At 38.1% G+C, this 21510-nt stretch overlaps 1 protein-coding gene across 3 annotated transcripts in view; it reads right to left on the minus strand.

The window, feature by feature from the left end:
• Nucleotides 1–21510, minus strand: part of ADAMTSL1 (ADAMTS like 1) — a 1134169-nt gene that overhangs the window by 424858 nt on the left and 687801 nt on the right. For all 3 annotated transcript variants that reach the window (XM_059889384.1, XM_024996068.2, XM_015472431.3), the window contains one exon: nt 16508–16635. In XM_059889384.1, coding sequence (XP_059745367.1) covers nt 16508–16635 — 128 coding nt within the window. The remainder of the gene's footprint in view (nt 1–16507; nt 16636–21510) is intronic.

Raw genomic sequence — 21510 nt, forward strand, 5'->3', positions numbered from 1 at the left:
GGAGAAGTTGGAGAGATGTCTTTTAAGGGAATGAACTTGCAACTAGTAGATAAATGAGTCCTGGAGATCTAAAGAACAGCTTAGTGATTATAGACAAGACTGCATTATAAACTTCAGAACTGCTGACAGGCTAGATCTTAATTGTTTCCACTATAAAAAAGCAACAATAATTTATGTGACATGAGAGAAAACATTAACAGTCATACTGCAATGTATATATGGATTAAATCAACTTGTATGCCTTAAACTTGTATAACATTTTATGTCAATTATATCTCAATAAAAAGTGTCTATAGATGACTATGTTTATATTGTATATTAATGATGTACTATGTCCCTAAATAATAGAAATGTTCTAGTATGCATCTTTCAGTCAGTTCAGTTCAGTTCAATCGCTCAGTTGTGTCCAACTCTTTATTTTTTTTTAATTTTTTTTGTGTCCAACTCTTTGCGACCCCATGAATTGCAGCACGCCAGGCCTCCCTGTCCTTCACCATTCCCAGAGTTCACTCAGACTCACGCCATCGAGTCAGTGATGCCATCCAGCCATCTCATCCTCTGTCGTCCCCTTCTCCTCCTGCCCCCAATCCCTCCCAGCATCAGAGTCTTTTCCAATGAGTCAGCTCTTCGCATGAGGTGCCCAAAGTACTGGAGTTTCAGCTTTAGCATCATTCCTTCCAAAGAAATCCCAGGGCTGATCTCCTTCAGAATAGACTGGTTGGATCTCCTTGAAGTCCAAGGGACTCTCAAGAGTCTTCTCCAACACCACAGTTCAAAAGCATCAATTCTTCGGTGCTCAGCTTTCTTCACAGTCCAACTCTCACATCCATACATGACCACTGGAAAAACCATAACCTTGACTAGACAGACCTTTGTTGGCAAAGTAATGTCTCTGCTTTTCAATATGCTATCTAGGTTGGTTCATAGCTTTTCTTCCAAGGATTGTTTATCAATACTAATAGAAGTATTTTTAACAAACATTAATGAATGTTTACTGACTCTGAATATGAATCTTCTTCTATGCACCCAATCCCCTCAGCCATGTGCTCCCAGACAACCACCTATGTCTAATAATAACAAATTCACTTACAAGAGTATCCATAACAAATAATGTTTAATCTGGTAACATTTGCCTATGAAATGCTGATCTTAACTATAAAAAAATGTCTTTGACCTTCCTCATAGCAAACTTCAGTTGTTTTTTTTTTTTTTTCCCTCCCATTTGAGGTTAAAGCTCCTTCATCAGACAAAGCCACCAAAATTCTAGGAGTAATGTATTCTCAACACACACACAGCCTCCTGTGGAAAAGGGCCTTTGAAACAAGGAGACAGAGGTCTTTGGTGCTGTGAGACATACCAGTGCAAATATAAAAAACATCTCCCCTATTAAGCACTCAGTTGAAACGTCCCGGAATCTCGCGGAGGATATCATTGCTTTGCACTGCCTCCTTCATGTGATATATCACGTAGCTCAAACAGATCAGTGCTAAGGGAGAGATTTTTTTTTTTTCTGGCTAGCTAGATATGCAAGCCAAACTATTATGACAACTTGATAAATGCAGCTTTTGAAAATGCTTTCTGTTGTAATAATACAACAAACAACAAGGAGGCATGCAGCCAGGCATCATCCATCAGGTGAGCTGGCTGGGAACAGACATGGCCCTGGTGTCATACCAGCTCTTCTCCATCTGCCAGGAACTCTGACGCGGCCTAAAGAACCGAAACAAGAGTGCACCCCAAAGCTGCATTTTGAAAACAATTTTAAACTGAAGAGGGGGTAATGAAATCTCACCCTGAAAAACAGTGCCATAAATTGAGTCCTCGATGTGAAAGTGTTTCTTTGGCATAGGTAATGTATTTTTGTAACCTTAGTTTTACAATTCAACACTTCTGCTCTATGCTAATCTTTCATTATAAAAACATTCTGAAGGCTGTGCCAGCTTGGAAACTCTGATTTATGTATACAGAGACAGTTACTATAACTTCATGTGCAGATTGAATTCAATATAAATGGAAACCATGCAGGTTTAGGGAAAACAGTCTAAGATGACATCTCTGGGTATTTGCTCTTCTCTTGACCCTAGGGAACTAAGGAAAGTGTCTTTATACTTTTACAGATTCTTGAGCAGCAGGTCAGAGTCTGCAAAGCTGCTCAATTAAAAGTTAGACCCAAGAGGATATTATAGACTGAATTTTGGAGTTTGTCCTGTGAGTTTTCAATTGGTTTATTCGCTATTATGAGTGTTTGGTATGTTCTAAATTATGACTAGAAAAACAAGTGCCAACTTTTTTCCCCAAACAAGTATGATTTTACATATCTCTGCCTTGTCTTCAAAGGCAGACATGCTACAACAAAGCATCAAGTTCTCACAAATATGGGCTAGGGTTATGAAAGTGAGGCGTGTGCTCATGTAATCAAAAGAGAAGAACGCGAGAACAATGGCACTGGAAAGCACAGTGCTCATGCCCAGCTTCTAATGGAACCAGAAACTGTTCCAAGTAGACTGCTCAGATAATCTAATGAGACAATATACAACACACCATCTCAAAGTGAAGATGAGCCCCTGGGCAAGATGCTCAGGTTCACACTGGTAGAATGCTTTCTGATTCACAGTCACTTCACACATTTATTGAGCATTCAATGGGAACCAGTACTAAGCCAGGCATTGTGAAAGGTACAACAGTGAGCACTCCCCTGACCCTTCTCAAAGCTATAATTAAGTTGTAAAGAAGTCCGTGAGTCAGTACAATGTAGGATCAACAATTAATGGGCATGGTCGGGGAACTAAATATGGAGAAACTGGACAGAGGGACCAATTGATGAGAGACAGAAGTAACTTATGAAGGTGATGTCTTAGGAGGGGTGTCATTATGGGCCATTTGAGTCCCAAGAGGGTGACGGGAGAAGGGAGAATTCAAGAAACAGCCTTGGCCTGTGAGCCACAACTACTGAGCCCACGTGCCACAGCTACTGAAGTCCGTGCTCTAGAGCCTGTGCTCCACAATAACAGAAGCCACCACAATGAGAAGACCTGCACCAACACTAGAGAGAAGCCCTCATTCACTGCAACTCACTGCAAGAGAAAGCCCTTGCACAGCAGTGAAGACCCAGCACAGCCAAAAAGTATTTAATCAATTAATTAAAGAAAATAAACAGCATTCCCTCCCTACTCCAGCTTCTCAAAGTATGGCAGTAGGTTTCTGGCCCCCTGAGTCAATTCAGTCAATTCAGTCAGTCTTGACTGAGAACCTACTGTGTGCAAAACAGGAAGCTATAAAGGAAAGCCAAGATAAAACCTGTGCCCACGGTGCCCATAGTTTAGTGGAGGACAGGGTCCTATAAATAGCTATAACACAAGTCAAGCTATGTAAAAGTCACTAAAAATGGTGAAAACAATGCCTTAGAAATACAGCAAAGTGAGACTGGGGGGGCCACTGGTGGAAGTAACTTTAAACAACTGAGGGTTTGTGGGCAGGGGCAGCGGGAGGCATTGTAAGAAGAGGGCTCATCAGGAGAAGGGGCACAGAGTTGGTAGCGTGGCCCCCAGTTGAAAGGATCAGGACACAGACCTGCAGCCACCCAGGATGTGTGTCACTTTCAGAAAACGATTTTTTTTTTAAGTGTATTTTTGCCTATTTGTTTTTCTGCTTTGTAGTTTATTTGTGTGATCTCTGAGCCCCAGCGGCCAGCGAAGCATGTTAGCACTCCACAAGCTTTTACTGAAAAATGGAATGAAGGAGGGAGGGAGGAAAGGAAGAGAGAAAAGAGGCAAGAGAGGAGAGAGGGAAGAAAGGTAGGAACAGAGGAAAGAAGGAAGGAGAGAGGAAGGAAGGAAGGTGAGGGATGAAGGTGCAGAACAGAAGAAAATGCTATACGGATAATTTCAGGTCACAGAGGAATTTTGGCCTCATGTTTGATCTAATTTTTGACCCTGAAACCCAATTAAAATCTTTCTAAAATAAATCAAAGATGAAAAGTTTAAAATGAAATTAAATAGCTAGTAAAGGAAAGAAACTTTGGCTCTTTTCTACAGGCATGTTTACTTTCACATATTTACTCAAAGTTGTATTTGTCTCTGCAATGCATTTGTCCCCTTGGAGAGAGGGCAAGGGGTGGGGGCCAAGGAACTGCTGCCTTTGGCTTGAGATCCACCAGCAGGAAGGACATGCACTTTATAATACATACACACATGCCATAAGGTTTGCAAATGATCTTACACTTGCTCAGTAGCCAAAAGAGGCAAAGAATGAGAATAAAAACAAATGTGTTTTAGCAACATCAAGTCCAACTTTTCCATCTTCCCCATGAGGAAAATGTATATTATGAAACTCTAGGACTCTCACAACCTCACCCCATACAACCCTGGAGCTGGGAATTTATGAATTATTTTGGCTAGAGACAAAAGTTCTTCAATCCGCCCATATCACCCAGATGTCTGATGCAAAATGAGAGCCTGGAGAATCACAACATTTTTCTTTAAAACTATTCATATTCAGAGCAGTTTTTACTCCTCTTCGTGTCTTACAGCAAAATGGGTCCCGTGTTTGACATGGAGTTGAAAGGCACCTTAGACATTCTTTCAATATAAATATGTATTGAACACCTAATCTGTTCCAAGCACTGTCCACATGACATCATAGCGTGTGTGTGCTATGTCGCTTCAGTCATGTCTGACTCTGTGCAACCCCATGGACTGTAGCCTGCCAGGCTCCTCTGTCCATGAGATTCTCTAGGCAAGAATACTTGAGTGGGTTGCTGTGCCCTCCTCTAGGGGATCTTTCTGACCCAGGTCTCTTCGATCTACCTGCATTGGCAGGCAGGTTCTTTAGCACCAGTGTCACCTGGGAAGCTCAAGACATCATAGATGAGCCACTAAATCCCACATCCAATGTCATAAACTAGAAAAAAGTAGGGCCAGAGTCACAATTAGTAGTTTCATAAGAGAATAAAAAGGATAATTCACAAAATAGGATAAAGTTTCTAACAGAGACAATGAAATACATTGTTTTGTTTTTTTAAGATCCAGGTTCCCAAATAGTTGACTGCTTCCCACAGGAAGGGATCTCTTATCTTGACTAGTCAGTCCCACTCCAAAGGCAAAGGTAGAGGCCGGCCCTTAAGCTATTTGAGCTTGGCATATGTGGTTACGGGCTTTGGCTGATGATCACACATGAATGTGATGCTATTTATTGTTCTATACTTATTTTTTCTGTCTCGAGGTAAATAATTCATTCCCAAGTGTATGTAACTCTGATATCTCTCTTTGTTTTTCTTTTGCTCTTAATACCTGGTGTCTCTTTTTTCTTTAAATCTCTCTCACAAACACATAAACACACACACACACACGCACACACACACACGCACACACACACACACATCCTTTCTTTCCTCTACTCCCCATCCCCCACACTCAGTGGTTGAAATGGAGCAAAACAGATAAACTCCCCTTTTCTGTTGTACAAACTGGGCTCAAACAGAGGAAACAGAATGAAAGAAATCTTTGGTGGGGGACAGGGATAATGACAGATACTGAATTGAAGATGGAAAGTTAAACTCTATGGTTGAGAAATTTAATGAGCCTATATGCAGGGCAGGAATAGAGACAAAGATGTAGTAAACAAACCTGCGGACATGGTTGGGGGAAGGAGAGGGTGGGACTAATTGAGAGAATAGCCATGACATATATACACTGCCATGTATAAAATAGACAGCTAGTGGGAAGCAGATGTATTAACACAGGGAGCTCAGCTCAGCGCTCTGTGGCTAGAGGGTGAGATGTGGTTGGGTGGGAGGCAGACACGAGATGGAGGGGAGATATGTATACTTAGAGCTGATTCATGTTGTTGGACAGCAGAACGTAATACAACATTGCAAAGCAATTATACTCCAATTAAAAATAAATTTTAAAAATTTGCTGAAAGAAATTTTAATGGAATTGATTTTGGAAAGTTGATCCCAAGAGAATTTGCATAAATCACGCCAGTTACTGGGCATTAACTTAGTTATTCACTAATAACCTGGAGGCTTACAGAGTCATATCCATAGGCTTAATAATGGAATGGAAAAATTTTTGAGAAAATACTAAGTCCATTCAACCACTCTGGGCAAGGCTGATATTGAGTGGGTGGTGGTTTTAGTTGCTAAGTAGTGTCCGATTCTTTTGCAGCCCTACCAGGCTGCTCTGTCCATGGGTTTTACCCAGGCAAGAATACTGGAGTGCGTTGCCATTTCCTTCTCCAGGGGATCTTCCTAACCTAATTGAACTCGTGTCTCCTGCACTGCAGGCAGATTCTCTACCGCTAAACCACCACGGAAGCTCTCTTGATTTTGAATAATACCAGACAATTGGAGAACTACTCAGAAAGGTTATCACCATGGCTCACAGGAGTACAGTGGCAAACCATTACTTTTATATCCTGACACGCTGCTGTCTATGACTTTTCTTCCCACGTTGCAGATTAAGTCATTTCATAAAAACCTGACTGAGAAATGTTAAACATAAATAAATCTCTTTACCAGAAAATATATTCTTTTTTTCATTACTCCAGCCTCTAAATTCTTAGATTGCTGGAGACAAATTCATCGTTTCACTATCATGCCATCCAGTAGAGCAACAGTTCTAAAGTTCTAACAGTGGACACATTAAAGTTATTAGAAGAGCTTTTACAAAATTACTGAAAGTAGGGCTCCAACCCCAGAGATTCCACTTTAATTGGTCTTTGGTGGAGCCCTGATATTTGTATCATTTATAAAGATTTCCAAGTGACTCTACAGTACAGCTGGGTTAAGAAGCACTGCTACAGATTACTGTCGCTTAGTTGTTAAGTGGTGTCTGACTTTTACGATTTCATGGACTGTGGCCTGCCAGGCTTCTTCATCCATGGGATTTCCCAGGCTAGAATACTGGAGTGGATTGCCATTTCCTTCTCTATGAGATCTTCCTGATCCAGGAATCGAACCCATGTTTTCTGCATTGGCAGGCAGATTCTTTACCACTGAGCCACCCAGGAAGCCCACAGAGTATTATCTATTTACAGAACTGGGAGAAATTCTCTTAGTTCTTAAAATACATTGCAACTATAATCAGTAGAAACTCAATATTATGATAAATTCTCAATAGCAAATGCCTGTTCCTTGAACTTTATATCCTAAGTTATACCTAGGAACTTGTCTAATACATATGTTCAACAAATATTAACTGAATGCATAAAAAATGAGATTCAGTCTTAAAGGTCATATGTTTCTAAGAATTTATTCATTTTTTCTAAGTTTTCCTATTTTTTGGCACATAATGGTTCATAACAGTCCCTATCAGCCTTTTAATTTCTGAAGCATACATCATAGTGTTTCCTCTTTCATTTCTGATTTTATTTATTTGCATCTTCTTTCTTTTTTTCCCCTCAGGCTAGCTAAGGGTTAGTCAATTTCATCTTTTCAAAAACCAAATTCTCGGTTTGGTTGATCTTTTCTATTGCTTTTCTACACTCTATTTGATTTACTTTTGCCCTAGTTCTTATTATTTCTTTCCTCTGCTACAATGTGGGCTTAGTTTGTTCTCCTTTTTCTAGTTCAGACCAATAGCAAACAAAAGTGTTGAAGGAGTAGTCTAAAACCTCATGACAAAGAAAAGTCCAGGACCAGGTGGTTTCACAGGTGAATTCTAAAAACATTTTACAAATAATTAATGCAGTTTTTCTTAAATTCTTCCAAAAAAAAACAAGAGGGAATACTATCAAACTCAAAACCTGAACAAGAAAAACAAAGCTGGAGGAATCACACTTCCTGGTTTCAAACTATATTACAAAGTTATAGTAATTAATACAGTATGGAACTGGAACAAACACAGGCATATAGACCAATGGAACAGAATAAAGAGTCTGGAAACATACCTGTGCCTATACAGTCAACTAATCTTTGACAAGGTGCCAAGAACACAATGGGGAATAGGTAGTCTCTTTAATAAATGGTATTAGGAAAATTGGATAGCCATTTGCAAAAGAATGAAATTCTACCCTTATCTCATACCAAGTAATAAAAATTAACTCAAAATAGATGAAAGACTTAAACATGTCTTTGTTAAACTATAAAACTGCTGGAAGAAAACACAGAGAATAAAGCTTCTTGACACTGATATTAGCAACAATTCATTGATCATAACAGCAAATGCACAGGCAACTAAGGCAAACATTGACAAGTGAAGTTGCATCAAACTAAAGAGCTTCTATACAACAAAGGAAACAATCAACAGAGTGAAAACTCAACCTACCTAGTGGAGGAAAATATTTGCAAACCATATGTCTGATAAGGGGTTAATATCCAAAATATATTTAAAAACTCATATAACTCAAGAATTAAAAAAAAATTTTTAAAGTGGTCAAAAAACCTGAATAGACCTTTCTCAAAAATAACAACAACAACAAAACAACAAAAAACAGACATACAAGTGGACAAAAGATGCATGAAAATATGTTCATCACCACTATCAGAGAAATGCAAATCAAAACCACAAGGGGACATCATTCACATCTGTTAGAATGGTTATCATCAAAAAGATAAGTGGGAGAAGATGTAGAGAAAAGGGAGCCTTTATGCATTGTTGATGGAAATGTAGATTGGTGAAGGCATTATGAAAAACAGTATGAGGATTCCTTGTAAAATTAAAAACAACGACCATATGACCCAGCAATTTCACTACGGGGTATAAATCCAAAGGAAATGAAATCTGAATCTTGAATAGGCATATACTCATGTCCATTGTAGCATTATTCATAATATAGTTAAGATATGAAAACAACTCAGAAGTCCCTAGATTAATGAATAGATAAAGAAAATGTGGTATGTACATACAATGGAATATTATTTAGTCTTAACAATAATGGGGATCCTGCCATTTGTGACAGCATAGGTGAACCTGAAGGACATCATGCTGACTGAAATGAGCCAGACACAGAAAGACAAACGCCAAATGATTTTGCTTATATGTGGAATCTAAAATAGTAAAATTCACTGAAGCAGAGAGCAGAACAGTGGTGGGGGGTGGGTGGAGTTGGGGGGGTGAGACGGAGATGTTGGTGAAAGGGGATGAAGTTTCAGTTATGCAAGATGAATGAGTTTTGAAGATCTAAAGTACAGGATGATAATGACAGTTAAAAATGCTGTACTTTATACTTGAAATTTGCTAAGAACATAGATTTTAAATCTCAACACACACACACTCTAAATATATAGAAGGGATGAATATACTACTTGGCTTGATTGTGTCGATCTTTTCATGATGTATTCATTTATCAAAACATCAAGCTGTACACCTTAAATATACATTATTTTTAGGTATCAAGAATACCTCAGTTACTTAGCTTTTTTAAAAAAAGAAAACTGGGGAGAAATGAAAACTTCAGAAAATCTACAGAACTAACCAAATAAGGAATTTTTAAATAAACAGAAAAGGCCAGCCAAGAGTAACAGAGTCCCAGTATGGCTAGTAAAGGTTATGGACACCAAACACATTCCCAACCATCTTTTATTCCAACAAACAGGTTCATGGGACAAACCAGGCATAAACTGGCCCCAAACATTCAGTCATTGGCTTTAGTGTATTCTGCTCCTGAAAAAAGACCAGATCGTGGAACAAAATATCCTTCTAAATATATGACCTGGAATATTAGAAGTACTGGTAATACATTTAGACTAGGCTTTGACCCAAAAGTAAAAGGAAGGCAACCGCAGACTCTCAAACATATATCCCCAAATGTGAAATCTCCTCAATATAAACGACGTGACTAGTCAGACTCATTCTGAATTTGTGTATCTTTGTGTTAAACAAACCTCAGACATGTCCAAGAAAAACAAGGCTGATAACATACAACATTAGATGAAGAATAACAGATAAATCTTGCTTTGGGGCTCACTTGGGCTGAAAGTTCTAAAACCTCTTAAAACAAGTCTTGTGAACCTTAATTGGATGTTATGACAGAGATGAGGTTAAATTTTTAAAAGAGAAAATTTATGTTTGAGAAGCCAAATCTTAACATTAAAATTTCTCTTTTGGTATTTTTACACATCAAATCTTAACATTAAAAATGTCTTTTGGTACTTATCATTATAAAGTTTATAAATTATTTGCTAACTAAAGCTTCTATTCATGTAAGTATCAATATTATTATGGGAGAAAAACTGTGTTTGCAATTAAAAAGTCAGAGGAGTTAGCTTATTTTCCCTTAGCACGATTATTATGAAATGACAAGGTTGAATGATCTTCCTTATTCCCATGAGATAAGACTCCTTGGGGCTATTTATTTTAATTTTTCTATGTTTATATTGACAACATTCTAGCAGCCACATCCCTTTGGGATAATATCATAATCTTAATTTTTTTAGACACCTCTATGGTGTGATGATTTTATCTCTTGTTCATGTAATAATTTTGTTCAACTCAAAAAAAATTGTATTCAACTTAAGAATTCAATTCATGGACTTCCCTGGTGATCCAGTGGTTAAGAATCCACCTTCCAATATAAGAGATGCAGGTTCCATCCCTGGTCCTGGTTGGGGAGTTAAGATCCCACATGCCCTGGAGCAACTACGCCTGTGAGCCACAAGTAGAAAGAGCCAGCATGCTATAACTAAGACCAACGCAGCCAAAAATAAATAAATAAGTACTAAAAAAAAAAGAATTCAATTCAAAATGTTTTAATTTTATTTCAACCTTTATAGGTATGCCTTTTGTTTGTTCTTTGGCCATCTATGAAGTTGACAAGTTTTTCACCTTGGGATTTAATAAAGTATTCATACTCAATGTATTAAATAATCTATTCTATTAATCTATTAATCCATAGTGTTAATTAATTTGGAGATTGATTTGGCATTTCAGAAAGTAAAAAGGGTCATAAAATCGTCTTCAGCCACCAATGCAACACTTCAGCCACACTATACTTAAAAAGTATCAGCTGACTAAATGCAGTCATAAATGAGCTACAATGAACACCTTTGACCTCGACCTTGACACAGACCTAATACAGTGATACATGTGACGTCAGACACACTATTCTTTTTTTTTTAATTTTATTTATTTTAATTGGAGGCTAATTACTTTACAATATTGTGGTGGTTTTTTATGTACATTGACATGAATCATCCACGGGTGTACATGTGTCCCCCCATCCCCAACACCTCTCCCACCTCCCTCCCCATCCCATCTCTTTGGGTTGTCCCAATGCACCAGCTTTGAGTGTCCCGTTTCATGCACTGAACTTGGACTGGTTATCTATTTCACATATGAGAATATACATGTTTCAAACCTATTCTCTCAAATCATCCCTCCGTTGCCTTCTCTCACAGAGTCCAAAAGTCTGTTCTTTATATCTGTGTCTCTTTTGCTGTCTTACATAAAGGGTTATTACCATCTTTCTAAGTTCCATACATATGCGTTAATATACTATATTGGTGCTTTCTTTCTGACTTACTTCACCCTGTACACATAATAGGCTCCAGTTTCATCCACCTCCTTAGAACTGACTCAAATGTGTTCTTTTCAATAGCTGGGTAATATTCCATTGTGTATATGTACCACAATTTTCTTATTCATTCATCTGCCGATGGACATCTAGGTTGCTTGCATGTTCTAGCTACTGTACACAGTTTTGCAATGAACATTGGGGAACATGCAGACACACTATTCCTAAGTGCCTTATGCATCTGGAATTCCTTTTGGGCAAAGTTAAATGACCCGGCTGAAGACAAACTTAGAGCTCTCAGAAACAGATCTTTAGTATCAAAGTGTTAAAAATATGGTCAAGTAATTACGGTTGAAGGATTGTTTCCACTAAATTAAACATAATACTAGGTCAACCAGACAAATGAATTTGCTAGAAACACTATTTCAGAGTATTACGTGGGAGAGGTAGAGAATTGGGGAGAGAAGCAGCAGCTTTTTGAGGGAGGTAGTACATTGTTTAATTCACTTGCAACAAAACAAAGGACCATCATAAAGTACAAGTAAGTAGACTCTGTTTCCTAATTAAAAAAATAAAAGCAGACATTATATACTACTTGGCTATTCACAACAATTGCATTATTAGGGAAAGTCAATGAAACCTAAAGGAATCTTACAGAAACTAGCAAAACTCTTAGATAAAAAACTTACACAGGGCCTTCTTTCATTGCTCAAACCAAAGTTACAGCAAAATGCAATAATAAATGCTCCAATATCAGAAACTGGGAAAATCAAGCACTGCTTCTTTTCTGTGAGCACAGAGAAAAGACAGGGGAGAAGCTAAGCACATGATTCTGCTCACTATCTCTCCGGGTCAGGGCTGCTTTCCCAGCCTTAAGCACTGCCAGTTGAGAATGAAGGGTTTTATATGTAATGCTTGTTTATAATTTCACTGTGGTTTTTTTTTCCCACTGATTTTTTTCCCCCAAAAGATCGCTCTGAGAAGATGTTCTACACTCAGGGGGTTAACCAAGCCTCCTCCAAGCTCCTAGTCCATCAGGGAACATAGTACTTAACTCCAGAAGGAGAGTCGTTATCTATTCCATTAAATCTATTTTAGCTTCCTTTACAGTTTTGTAATATTGGGAATAGAATAATTATTTTATGATAGATTTAAAGCTATTAATATCAGACATTAATGTGAACAATGACATCATATCACTAGGACTGGAAAATTAGCCTGGCAGATTAATGCAGCAGGGGATGGAAGTTACTTGGGCTGAACTGGAATGCTGACCATTTCACTACAACACACATTCTAGTTACCTGCTTGGCCTGTAAGGACATATACATTCATAACCCCTGATCTTTCCCAAGAGTTAAGAAGGTGACTGAATTGAACTTGGATGTATAAATATAGAGTGGAGAGATGAGAGAAAACCCAGTAAGTCCGTTAACCATTAAAAATGAATTGCCACATTCTTAGATATACCCATCATGTAAAATTAGACATTTAATTTTCAAATACATGAGGTTTTTAAAGTATCGTTGATATTAATTTTTTATTTGATATTAATTTCTCATTTAAATGCTATCTTTGCTACAGTCACCCTTTCAGTCTTTGAATTTCATTGAATGGGCTTCCCTGGTGGCTCAGATGGTAAAGAATCTGCCTGTAATACAGGAGACCCAGGTTTGATCCCTGGGCCAGGACAATTCCCTGGGGAAAGGAATGGTTACCCACTCCAGCAGTCTTTCCTGGAGAATTCCATGGACAGAAGAGCCTGGTGGGCTACAGTCCATGGGGTCACAAAGAGTTAGAGACGACTGAGAGACTAACACTAAATGTATATCACTAAAATAACTTTACTGAGACTTACAATGTCTAAGTCAAAGATCTCTCTTGGTAAAGGTCACATTCCACTTGAAAATATGTGGGTTATTTTCAAATATCTTGATATTGATTTCTAACATAATTCCACAGTGATAAGAGAACAGACTCTGTATGATTTCATTTCTAGACCATTAAATTTTTGCACTTTATGTCCCTGGATATATTCCAGAGTCTCCTAGTTTACAGTCTATGGGAACTTGAATAGAATTTGTATTCTACTGTTGTGTGAAACTGTATAAATCTTAATTATGTTGAATTGGTTCATGGTGCTTTTCAGGTCTACTGTATCTTTCTACTTTTCTATATATTCATTCTATTAATTTTTGAGAGTTTGATATTGAAACACCAACTGAAAATCTTAATTTATCTACTTAAAAAATAATTGTAATATTTAGTGGAACTATATGTAACTTGGTTCTGTATTTTCAAAGTCTCCTGTACATGTGTTATAATACTTTCATAATTAAAAAAAAAAGAATTTCCACAAAAGACCATCTATGGTAGACTACAAAACTGGCCCCAGTTCTTTACCAACCTGGCGTCAAATGCCTTTCCTTGTAACATTTTTGCTCTCCCATACTGACTTTGAACTTGGCCAGGTAATTTACTTTGGCCGGTGTACATCTTCAGAAAAAATGTGGCAGCTCTATTTATCTGTGCACAACGTACAGCAGGACACCATTCTTCCGCAGGGCTTGTGTTGTGACGTGACTTTATACTGAACTGCACTGACTCTGATTCTCTTGAGAAAAACACACGGGGTGATTCAGCTCTGCAGTCCATTTTTTTTCCTATTTCTTTATATTCCTACCAGATTTAGAAATGCCATTTGTTTGAAACCTTTTTTCTTCTTCTTCAAATCCCTAAAGAATAGTGGTTCACTCCTCTCCCTACTTTTTATTATTTCCCACTTACTGCAGTATGGGTTTATTCAATGCGTTTTTTTTTAATATTTGAAAGTCAAAGAGGACATCTATATGTTTATAAATTTTAGAATTTTCATTCTGCTTTTTCAGTTCATTATAAGTAGACAACAACCAATATTTTTCATAGTATCTTTTTTTTTTTTAAGAAAAGTGGTCACACCCTTTCTCTTTAAGAATTTTTTTTTAATTGGAGTACTTTGCAAAATGTTGTGCTAGTTTCTGCTTTACAATGAAGTATCTTAATAAAACCTTAATGACTGGGGTTTTAATATACTAGGTGACAAACATGGTAGTTTTGAATTTCACAGGACACCCATGTTTGATGATTTGCCAAATGACAGACTTTGCTTGTGGTTCTAATTCATTCCTGAAGCTGTTTCTCAGTCTCTCACTCAGTACAAGATGCTCACAATGTAACATTTACATTACTGAGCCAATATGAAATTTCCCATACATTTCTTACCAGCTTTGTGAGACACATGTTTTGGCTCATCCCTATAGAATATTTCAGCATGCTAATTTGGGCAAACTATATAACAGGAATTGGAGAAGGCAATGGCACCCCACTCCAGTACTCTTGCCTGGAAAATCACACGGATGGAGGAGCCTGGTCGGCTGCAGTCCATGGGATCGCTAGGAGTCGGACACGACTGAGTGACTTCACTTTCACTTTTCATTTTCATGCATTGGAGAAGGAAATGGCAACCCACTCCAGTGTTCTTGCCTGGAGTATCCCAGGGATGGGGGAGCCTGGTGGGCTGCCGTCTCTGGGGTCGCACAGAGTCGGACACGATTGAAGCGACTTAGCAGCAGCAGCATATAATAGGAATATTCCAAATTTGTACCTTTTGGTTTTACTGTGTACAATTTATTTTCAGTTATGTCTCACAGTCCACCATGCAGCAACATGTAGTGAGGATTTACAAAGTTTTGATATTCAAGATTAAGAGAACAAGTGAATTCATAAGGATGAAAGATCTATTCTTTCTATTTAGTTCACAGATCTGGTTTGATATGAAGCTGGCCTCCAAAGAAGACAGACAAACTCACTAGTTGATTCAACCAACAAGCTCATCTTCAGGGTAGACCCAAATACCAGAATGGCTAAATACCAGAACTGATCTGGTAACTTTCAAGATATGGCTTTTAGTCATGTTTCCCAGAGTATGTTATTTATACCGGGGTCTCTGTGGAACCAAAATTATCTCTAGTTATCAATGGATCCAGTGAGGAAACATCTATTGAGCTTTCACTATCTCTCAGATTCTGTGCAGACCTGGAGGATATGGAAAAAAGTAAGACTTGGACCCTGATTTCAAAAAATTCTCACTCTAATTAGAATAAATTGACATTTTCCTGAAACTACATCTCATCACTTTCTGTTGCTTATGAAAAGTCTAGAAAAATCAACAGATGCATAATTTGTCCTTCCTCTGTTTCACATATTATAATATATAATAACTTTGATCAAACCTCTTCCTTGCCATATATAATACTTTTCACTGTCAAATAAAATCTTTCATTAAAAATATTACCATAGTACTTTGTATTTTATAGTTTGGAGAAAAATCTAATCATAGACCACACAGCTCAAGAAGTTCTGACTTATCATTATTCTAAGTAAAGACTTTCCAGTCCAACACCTCAAGCCTTTTCCTTTCAGCTTAGGAACTGTGAGCCACTCTTACTTCCCCTTTCATCATCGCTCCCACTATTCACATCCCAATTTCCACAGCAGTTTCTATTCTTCCAAATTTTCTTATATGCACAACACATCATTCAGGAAACTGAATGACTTTGGGGAACTTCTGACCATTAAAACATCTAAAAAATCATATAGCCTTCATTTTCAAACTACTGGTAACATTGGAATAACATAATAGGCTATTAACACTAATATTTTTGTTATTAGTCACCACAGATGTTAAGACGGTACCAAAAGTATAATAAATTATGGAGCTATAGATACTACATCCATTTTTGAGAATTCATTTCTAATAATATTTTTTCCTTCCAGTTCTAACATGAAAACATAAGAAAATTTGCTTGGTGAATGAGGTAAATTCTATATAGCTTATCACATAAGGGCATCTAAATACCTAGCAGGAGATGGTCATATTTAATTCTTTGGGCCTGCCTTTCATTCCTTCAATCCGTATTTGCGTGCAACAAAATGCTCCGCTTTACCCCCAAAGTACGGCTCCAACCTGCTCCCTTGGCGTCTTGCAAGGGAGCCCTGTGCGTTCAGGACTTACTTGCTGCTGAGGCAGCGTCTCAGCGAGTAGGAGGCCCCTCCGCCGCAGGTGCGTGAGCACTCGCTCCACGGGCCCCAGGCGTCCCACAGGCCGTCGCGGTCCTCCTCAGAGCGCGCGGTCCTGGAGCTCTGTGAGGAACGAGAGCATGATCAGTATGAGTCCTCAGCGAACCTGGAAACGTGTGTCCTAAACCGCGGGTGGTCTAGCGTGTCTGTACACTATGGCCTTGTTGAGGATGAAGCTGAGCTCAGATTCTCAGATTCTTTCCAATTTAATAATGTACATATGTTTAGGCGGAGGAATATTTGAGTGCAAGGAATCCAGGCTGTGACTGAAAAAGGCAAGGGCCTGCATTAATGGGAGTGAATGGAAAAAGGTGGCCAGAAATAGCAGTCTGGGTCAGAGGAAGGTAAACTGCACTGAAGTCAAAAGTTTCGTGAGGCTACTCTTTGCTGCCCTGTGAAGAGAGAAGCTGCACTCAAGAGATGTTTCTGCTCTGAGAAAATGGACATGTGCATACCGTCACAGCTTTCCAAAATTCAATGTTTTATACAATGGACTTTTTTTTTTTTAATGAAGCAGCATCATTCTTGGTTTTTAGATTTGTCAATGAGAATAATTGTATGAATTAACTTTAGTAATACAAGGACTAGACAGACAGACTTGCTTGTTATTGACAGACTTCCTAGTGAAATCTGCATTTACTCTAAGGAAAACGGTTATGTGTAGGTGTCCATGTAGTGCTTCACATTTCTTAGAAGAGCTAAAGAGAAAATTGGTGCCAGTCTTATAATAGTTAATAGAACAGATTTTGGAGTTAGAAACTGCCTGGGTTTGGATATGGATTCTGTTTTTTAACTAATTATGTGTCTGTGCACAAGTAATTTCCCACCTCTCTACATTTCAATTTTCCTTTCTATAAAATGGGGATAATATAACCATGCCACAACATCCACGTCTGTCCCTGTGCACACGCACGCACACACACACTCACATACTGTAAAAAGACTACTTATATAAACTAAACTTAAGTTTCAGAGTAAATCACAAATAAATATTACTGATTATTATGTTATTATAAATTGAGAACATGTTTTTATGTATGTTCACAGTTGTATTAGTCTGTTCATGCTGCCATAACAAATTATCAGGCTAGGTGTCTTAACAGAAATCCATTTTTTCACAATTCTGGAATCAAAGTCCAAGACCAGGATGCCAGCATGGTTGGCTCCCAGTGAAGACTTTCCCCTTAGGTTGCAGATGGCTGCCTGTTCACCATGTGGTCATATGACCTCCACTTTCTGTGAGTAAGAGAGGGAGAGTGAGCTCACTGGTGTCTCTTGTTAGTGGTGTATTAATCACATCATGAGGGCCCCACCTTACAACCTCATCTAAGCTAATTCTCTCCTAAAGGCTCTGTCTTCAAATAGCATCACACTGAACACGAGGGTTTCACCATTTGTATTTGGACAGGCCATAGCTCAGTCCATGGCAAGAGTTCTACAAATAGCTAGTGGAAACTGGCCAAGTTACTTTACTGAATAAACCAGGTGATATCCATATATTAAAGGTGGTATCATTTCATGTCAAAGGCATACACATAACAAATGTTAAAATTTTAAAACTATATTTGCAAAAAGCAATTTGTAAAGAAAATGTGTGTGATAGGCAAATGATGGTTTCACGTTCAGGTTTTTTCCTCCAAGGAGACAGCATAAGCAGAAAGAGCATGGGATACAAAGGCAACAGGAGGGCAACCTTTTACAAAGCATTGTGAGAACCTGAGATGATGCAGGTGAAGTGACCAGCATATAGTAGGCTGTATAAATGGTAGCTCTTATTATTATTATTTTTAAAGACTTTTTCACACACTATCTAGTTATACTCAAGGCTATACCACCCAGTAAGGAGGAGTCCCTGAAAAGGAAAAGAACATTGTATCACCCCTAGAATAGAAAACTATTTATTTTGAAGTAATGGGATTCTTCACAAATATGTTGCTATGGGACTCATTTGTCAAACTGTCTACTCCTTGGAACTTTTACAACCTGTACAAATGAAGTCACAAACTTGGCCCTAGAGTATCATATCAAGGAATGTCTAACTGGTACATATTGTATGTACATTCCTGAATCATTTGAAATAAATAGTGGGATAGATAATGGTTAAAAGCAGAGACATAGACCTACTTGGGCTTCCCTGGTGGCTGAGTGGTAAAGAATGCACCTCGCAATGTGGGGCACATGGGTTTGACCCCTGAGTTGGGAAGGTCCCTGGAGGAGGAAATAGCAACCTACTCCAGTATTCTTGCCTGGGAAATCACATGGACAGAGGAGTCTGGCAAACAATAGTCCATGGGGTCACAAAAGAATTGGACATGACTTGGCGACTAAACAACGAAGGCCTACTTAGCCTACGGTGGAATATTGGCTCCAGAGCCTCCCAGCTGTGATTTACTTATGCTTCAGTGTTCTTATCATAGACTGGGAAGAATAAAGCTATCTATATTCCTGAGATATTGTGAGGATTAGAATAGTTAATATATAAAAGGCACACAAGGCAGAAACAATCCAAATGCTCATGGGTAGATGAACGGATAAACAAAACGTGCTGTATTCATAAAATGGAATATTATTCAGCCTTACAATATGACCCAGCCATACCACTAGTGAACACATATCCTGAGAAAACCATAATTCAAAAAGACATCATGCACTTCAATGTTCATTGCAGCATTATTTACAATAACAAGGACATGGAAGCAACCTAAATGTCCATCAACAGGTGAATGGATAAAGAGTGCTAAGTATATGCAATGGAATATTACTCATAAAAAGGAATGATATTGGGTCATTTGTAATGATGTGGATGGACCTATAATCTGTTATACAAAGTGAAGGAAGTCAGCAAGAGAAAACGAAATATCATATATTAATGCATATATGTGGATTTAGAAAAATGGTACAGGTGAACCCTTTTTCAGGGCAGGAATAGAGACACAGGCATAGAGAACAGATGGGTGGACACGGAGTGGAGGTGGTAGAATGAATTTGGAGACTGGAATCGACATATGTGCACTTCCATGTGTAACACAGATAGCTCGTGGGATCCTGCTGATGAGTGCAGGGAGCTTGCAGTTCAGTGCTCTGAGGTGACCTAGAGGGGTGGAGGTCCAAGAGGGAGAGAATATAGGTATACATATAGCTAACTCACTTTTTTGTACAGAAGAAACTAATACAACAATGTAAAGCAAATATATCCAAGTAAAAAATAATAACACTTTTTTAAAAGGCGGGAAATTCTGACATATGCTATGACTTGGATAAATGAGGAAATTATGCTAAAAGAAATAAGCTAGATACAAAAGTATGACTATGATATGAATTCACTTACAGGAGGTACGTAGAATAATCAAATTAATAGAGACAGAAAGTCAAATGGTGATTCCTAGGGACTGAAGGGAGGGAGAGAATGGGGAGTTATTGTTTAACGGACACAGAGTTTCAATTTGAGAAGAAGAAAATAATTCTGGAATTAGATGGTAGTGATAGCCCCACATAACAATGTGACTGTACTTAGTGCCATTGAACTGTACACTTAAAAATGAGTAAGACAGTGTATTTTATGTTATATATGCTATATCACAATAAAAATAAACATATATGCAAATTTTTAAAAACTCATAAGCCCCAAATAATATACTATATAAGCACTTGATACTATTATTATTGATCTAATATTATTATCATTTATACACACATATGGGATCTAAAAGGTACTCTGAGAAGGTAACAATGCTTTTTTCTTTTTCTGCTGAGCTTAGTTGAGACACTGCACTCTGTAAGTTTCATCTTTCTTAAAACTTCGACTTTCCCACAGCAAAACCTTTCAGTCACCTGCCACATGACACTGACCTGGTGATATGATCTGCCAGGAGTTTGAAGTTCCTATAAAATGCAGCACAGAATGTGAAAGAGAAACCCATTGATTACCCTCAAATCTGTCCTTTCTAAAGTATTTACTGAGCTCCAAAGCCTGTTTTTAGGGTTAATAAAACCAATCTCTAATCACGGCCATACAGGATACTCCTTTTCCAAGCTTAATTACCTAGTGAGAGAGAAAAGACACTTTGCCATTGAAATATACATACTGAGTCTCTTGCTCATCCAGTAAGTTCATTCCTCAGATTTGTAAAAAGTTTTTGTACACCTCCTGACTCCATTTTTGTTTGCTCTGTGTGGTTGGAAGATGGTTCTGTTGAGAGTGTATTTGACTGATACAGCAATTACTTCTGTGGCACATGTGCATTGTACAATGCAATTTCCTTTATTTTATTAAAATTCAATCTGAGATGAAAACCAGTGTCACAAATGCTAGCATAGCATGTATGAAGTAATTAAAATAAACAAAATGAGTGGTTACAAATCATGATACTATCCAGTTACTACAACTGAAAAAAAATTTCACACACAGTATTCACATGTGAACTCTTCTTTCATGTGAGGTAAGAACACATGAATGCCAAATCCTGGAGTCATTTCTCCCTGGTGGCTCTCTGGATAAGATATTTAGAAAATAATGTCTGGTTGAAATCTGGCTTTTCTAGAGAAGGAAACTGTTTCAGACTCTGCGCTAAAGTTGCTTGATAGTTTTCATGTGCCTGGTAGGGAAATTAAAATGGAGGAAGTCTTGTTCAGCTTTCAGAAGCTGGAGAGCAGGCCTCTTACCTGCTTCTGACCTGGACACTGCCCAGATACCCTGCCTGCTTGCAGGCACAGCAAGTAAGATGGCATTTTAGATAAGAAAGGGAATGGGTCTTGCAATTCTTGAGCCCCTGGAGGTCTGGCTAACCTTCAAGATCTAATGAAATCCTGTGACTCACAAGGTGAAACAAACAGCATTGTAAAAGTTAAAAAAAAACCAAACAAAACAAAAAACACAGAGCTGCATTTCAACACACAAACTAATAATGATAGTATCAGTTTGTGGCCTGGGATTATAAG

The sequence above is a fragment of the Bos taurus genome, chromosome 8 (genome assembly GCF_002263795.3).
Source record: "Bos taurus isolate L1 Dominette 01449 registration number 42190680 breed Hereford chromosome 8, ARS-UCD2.0, whole genome shotgun sequence".
NCBI lineage: Eukaryota > Metazoa > Chordata > Mammalia > Artiodactyla > Bovidae > Bos > Bos taurus.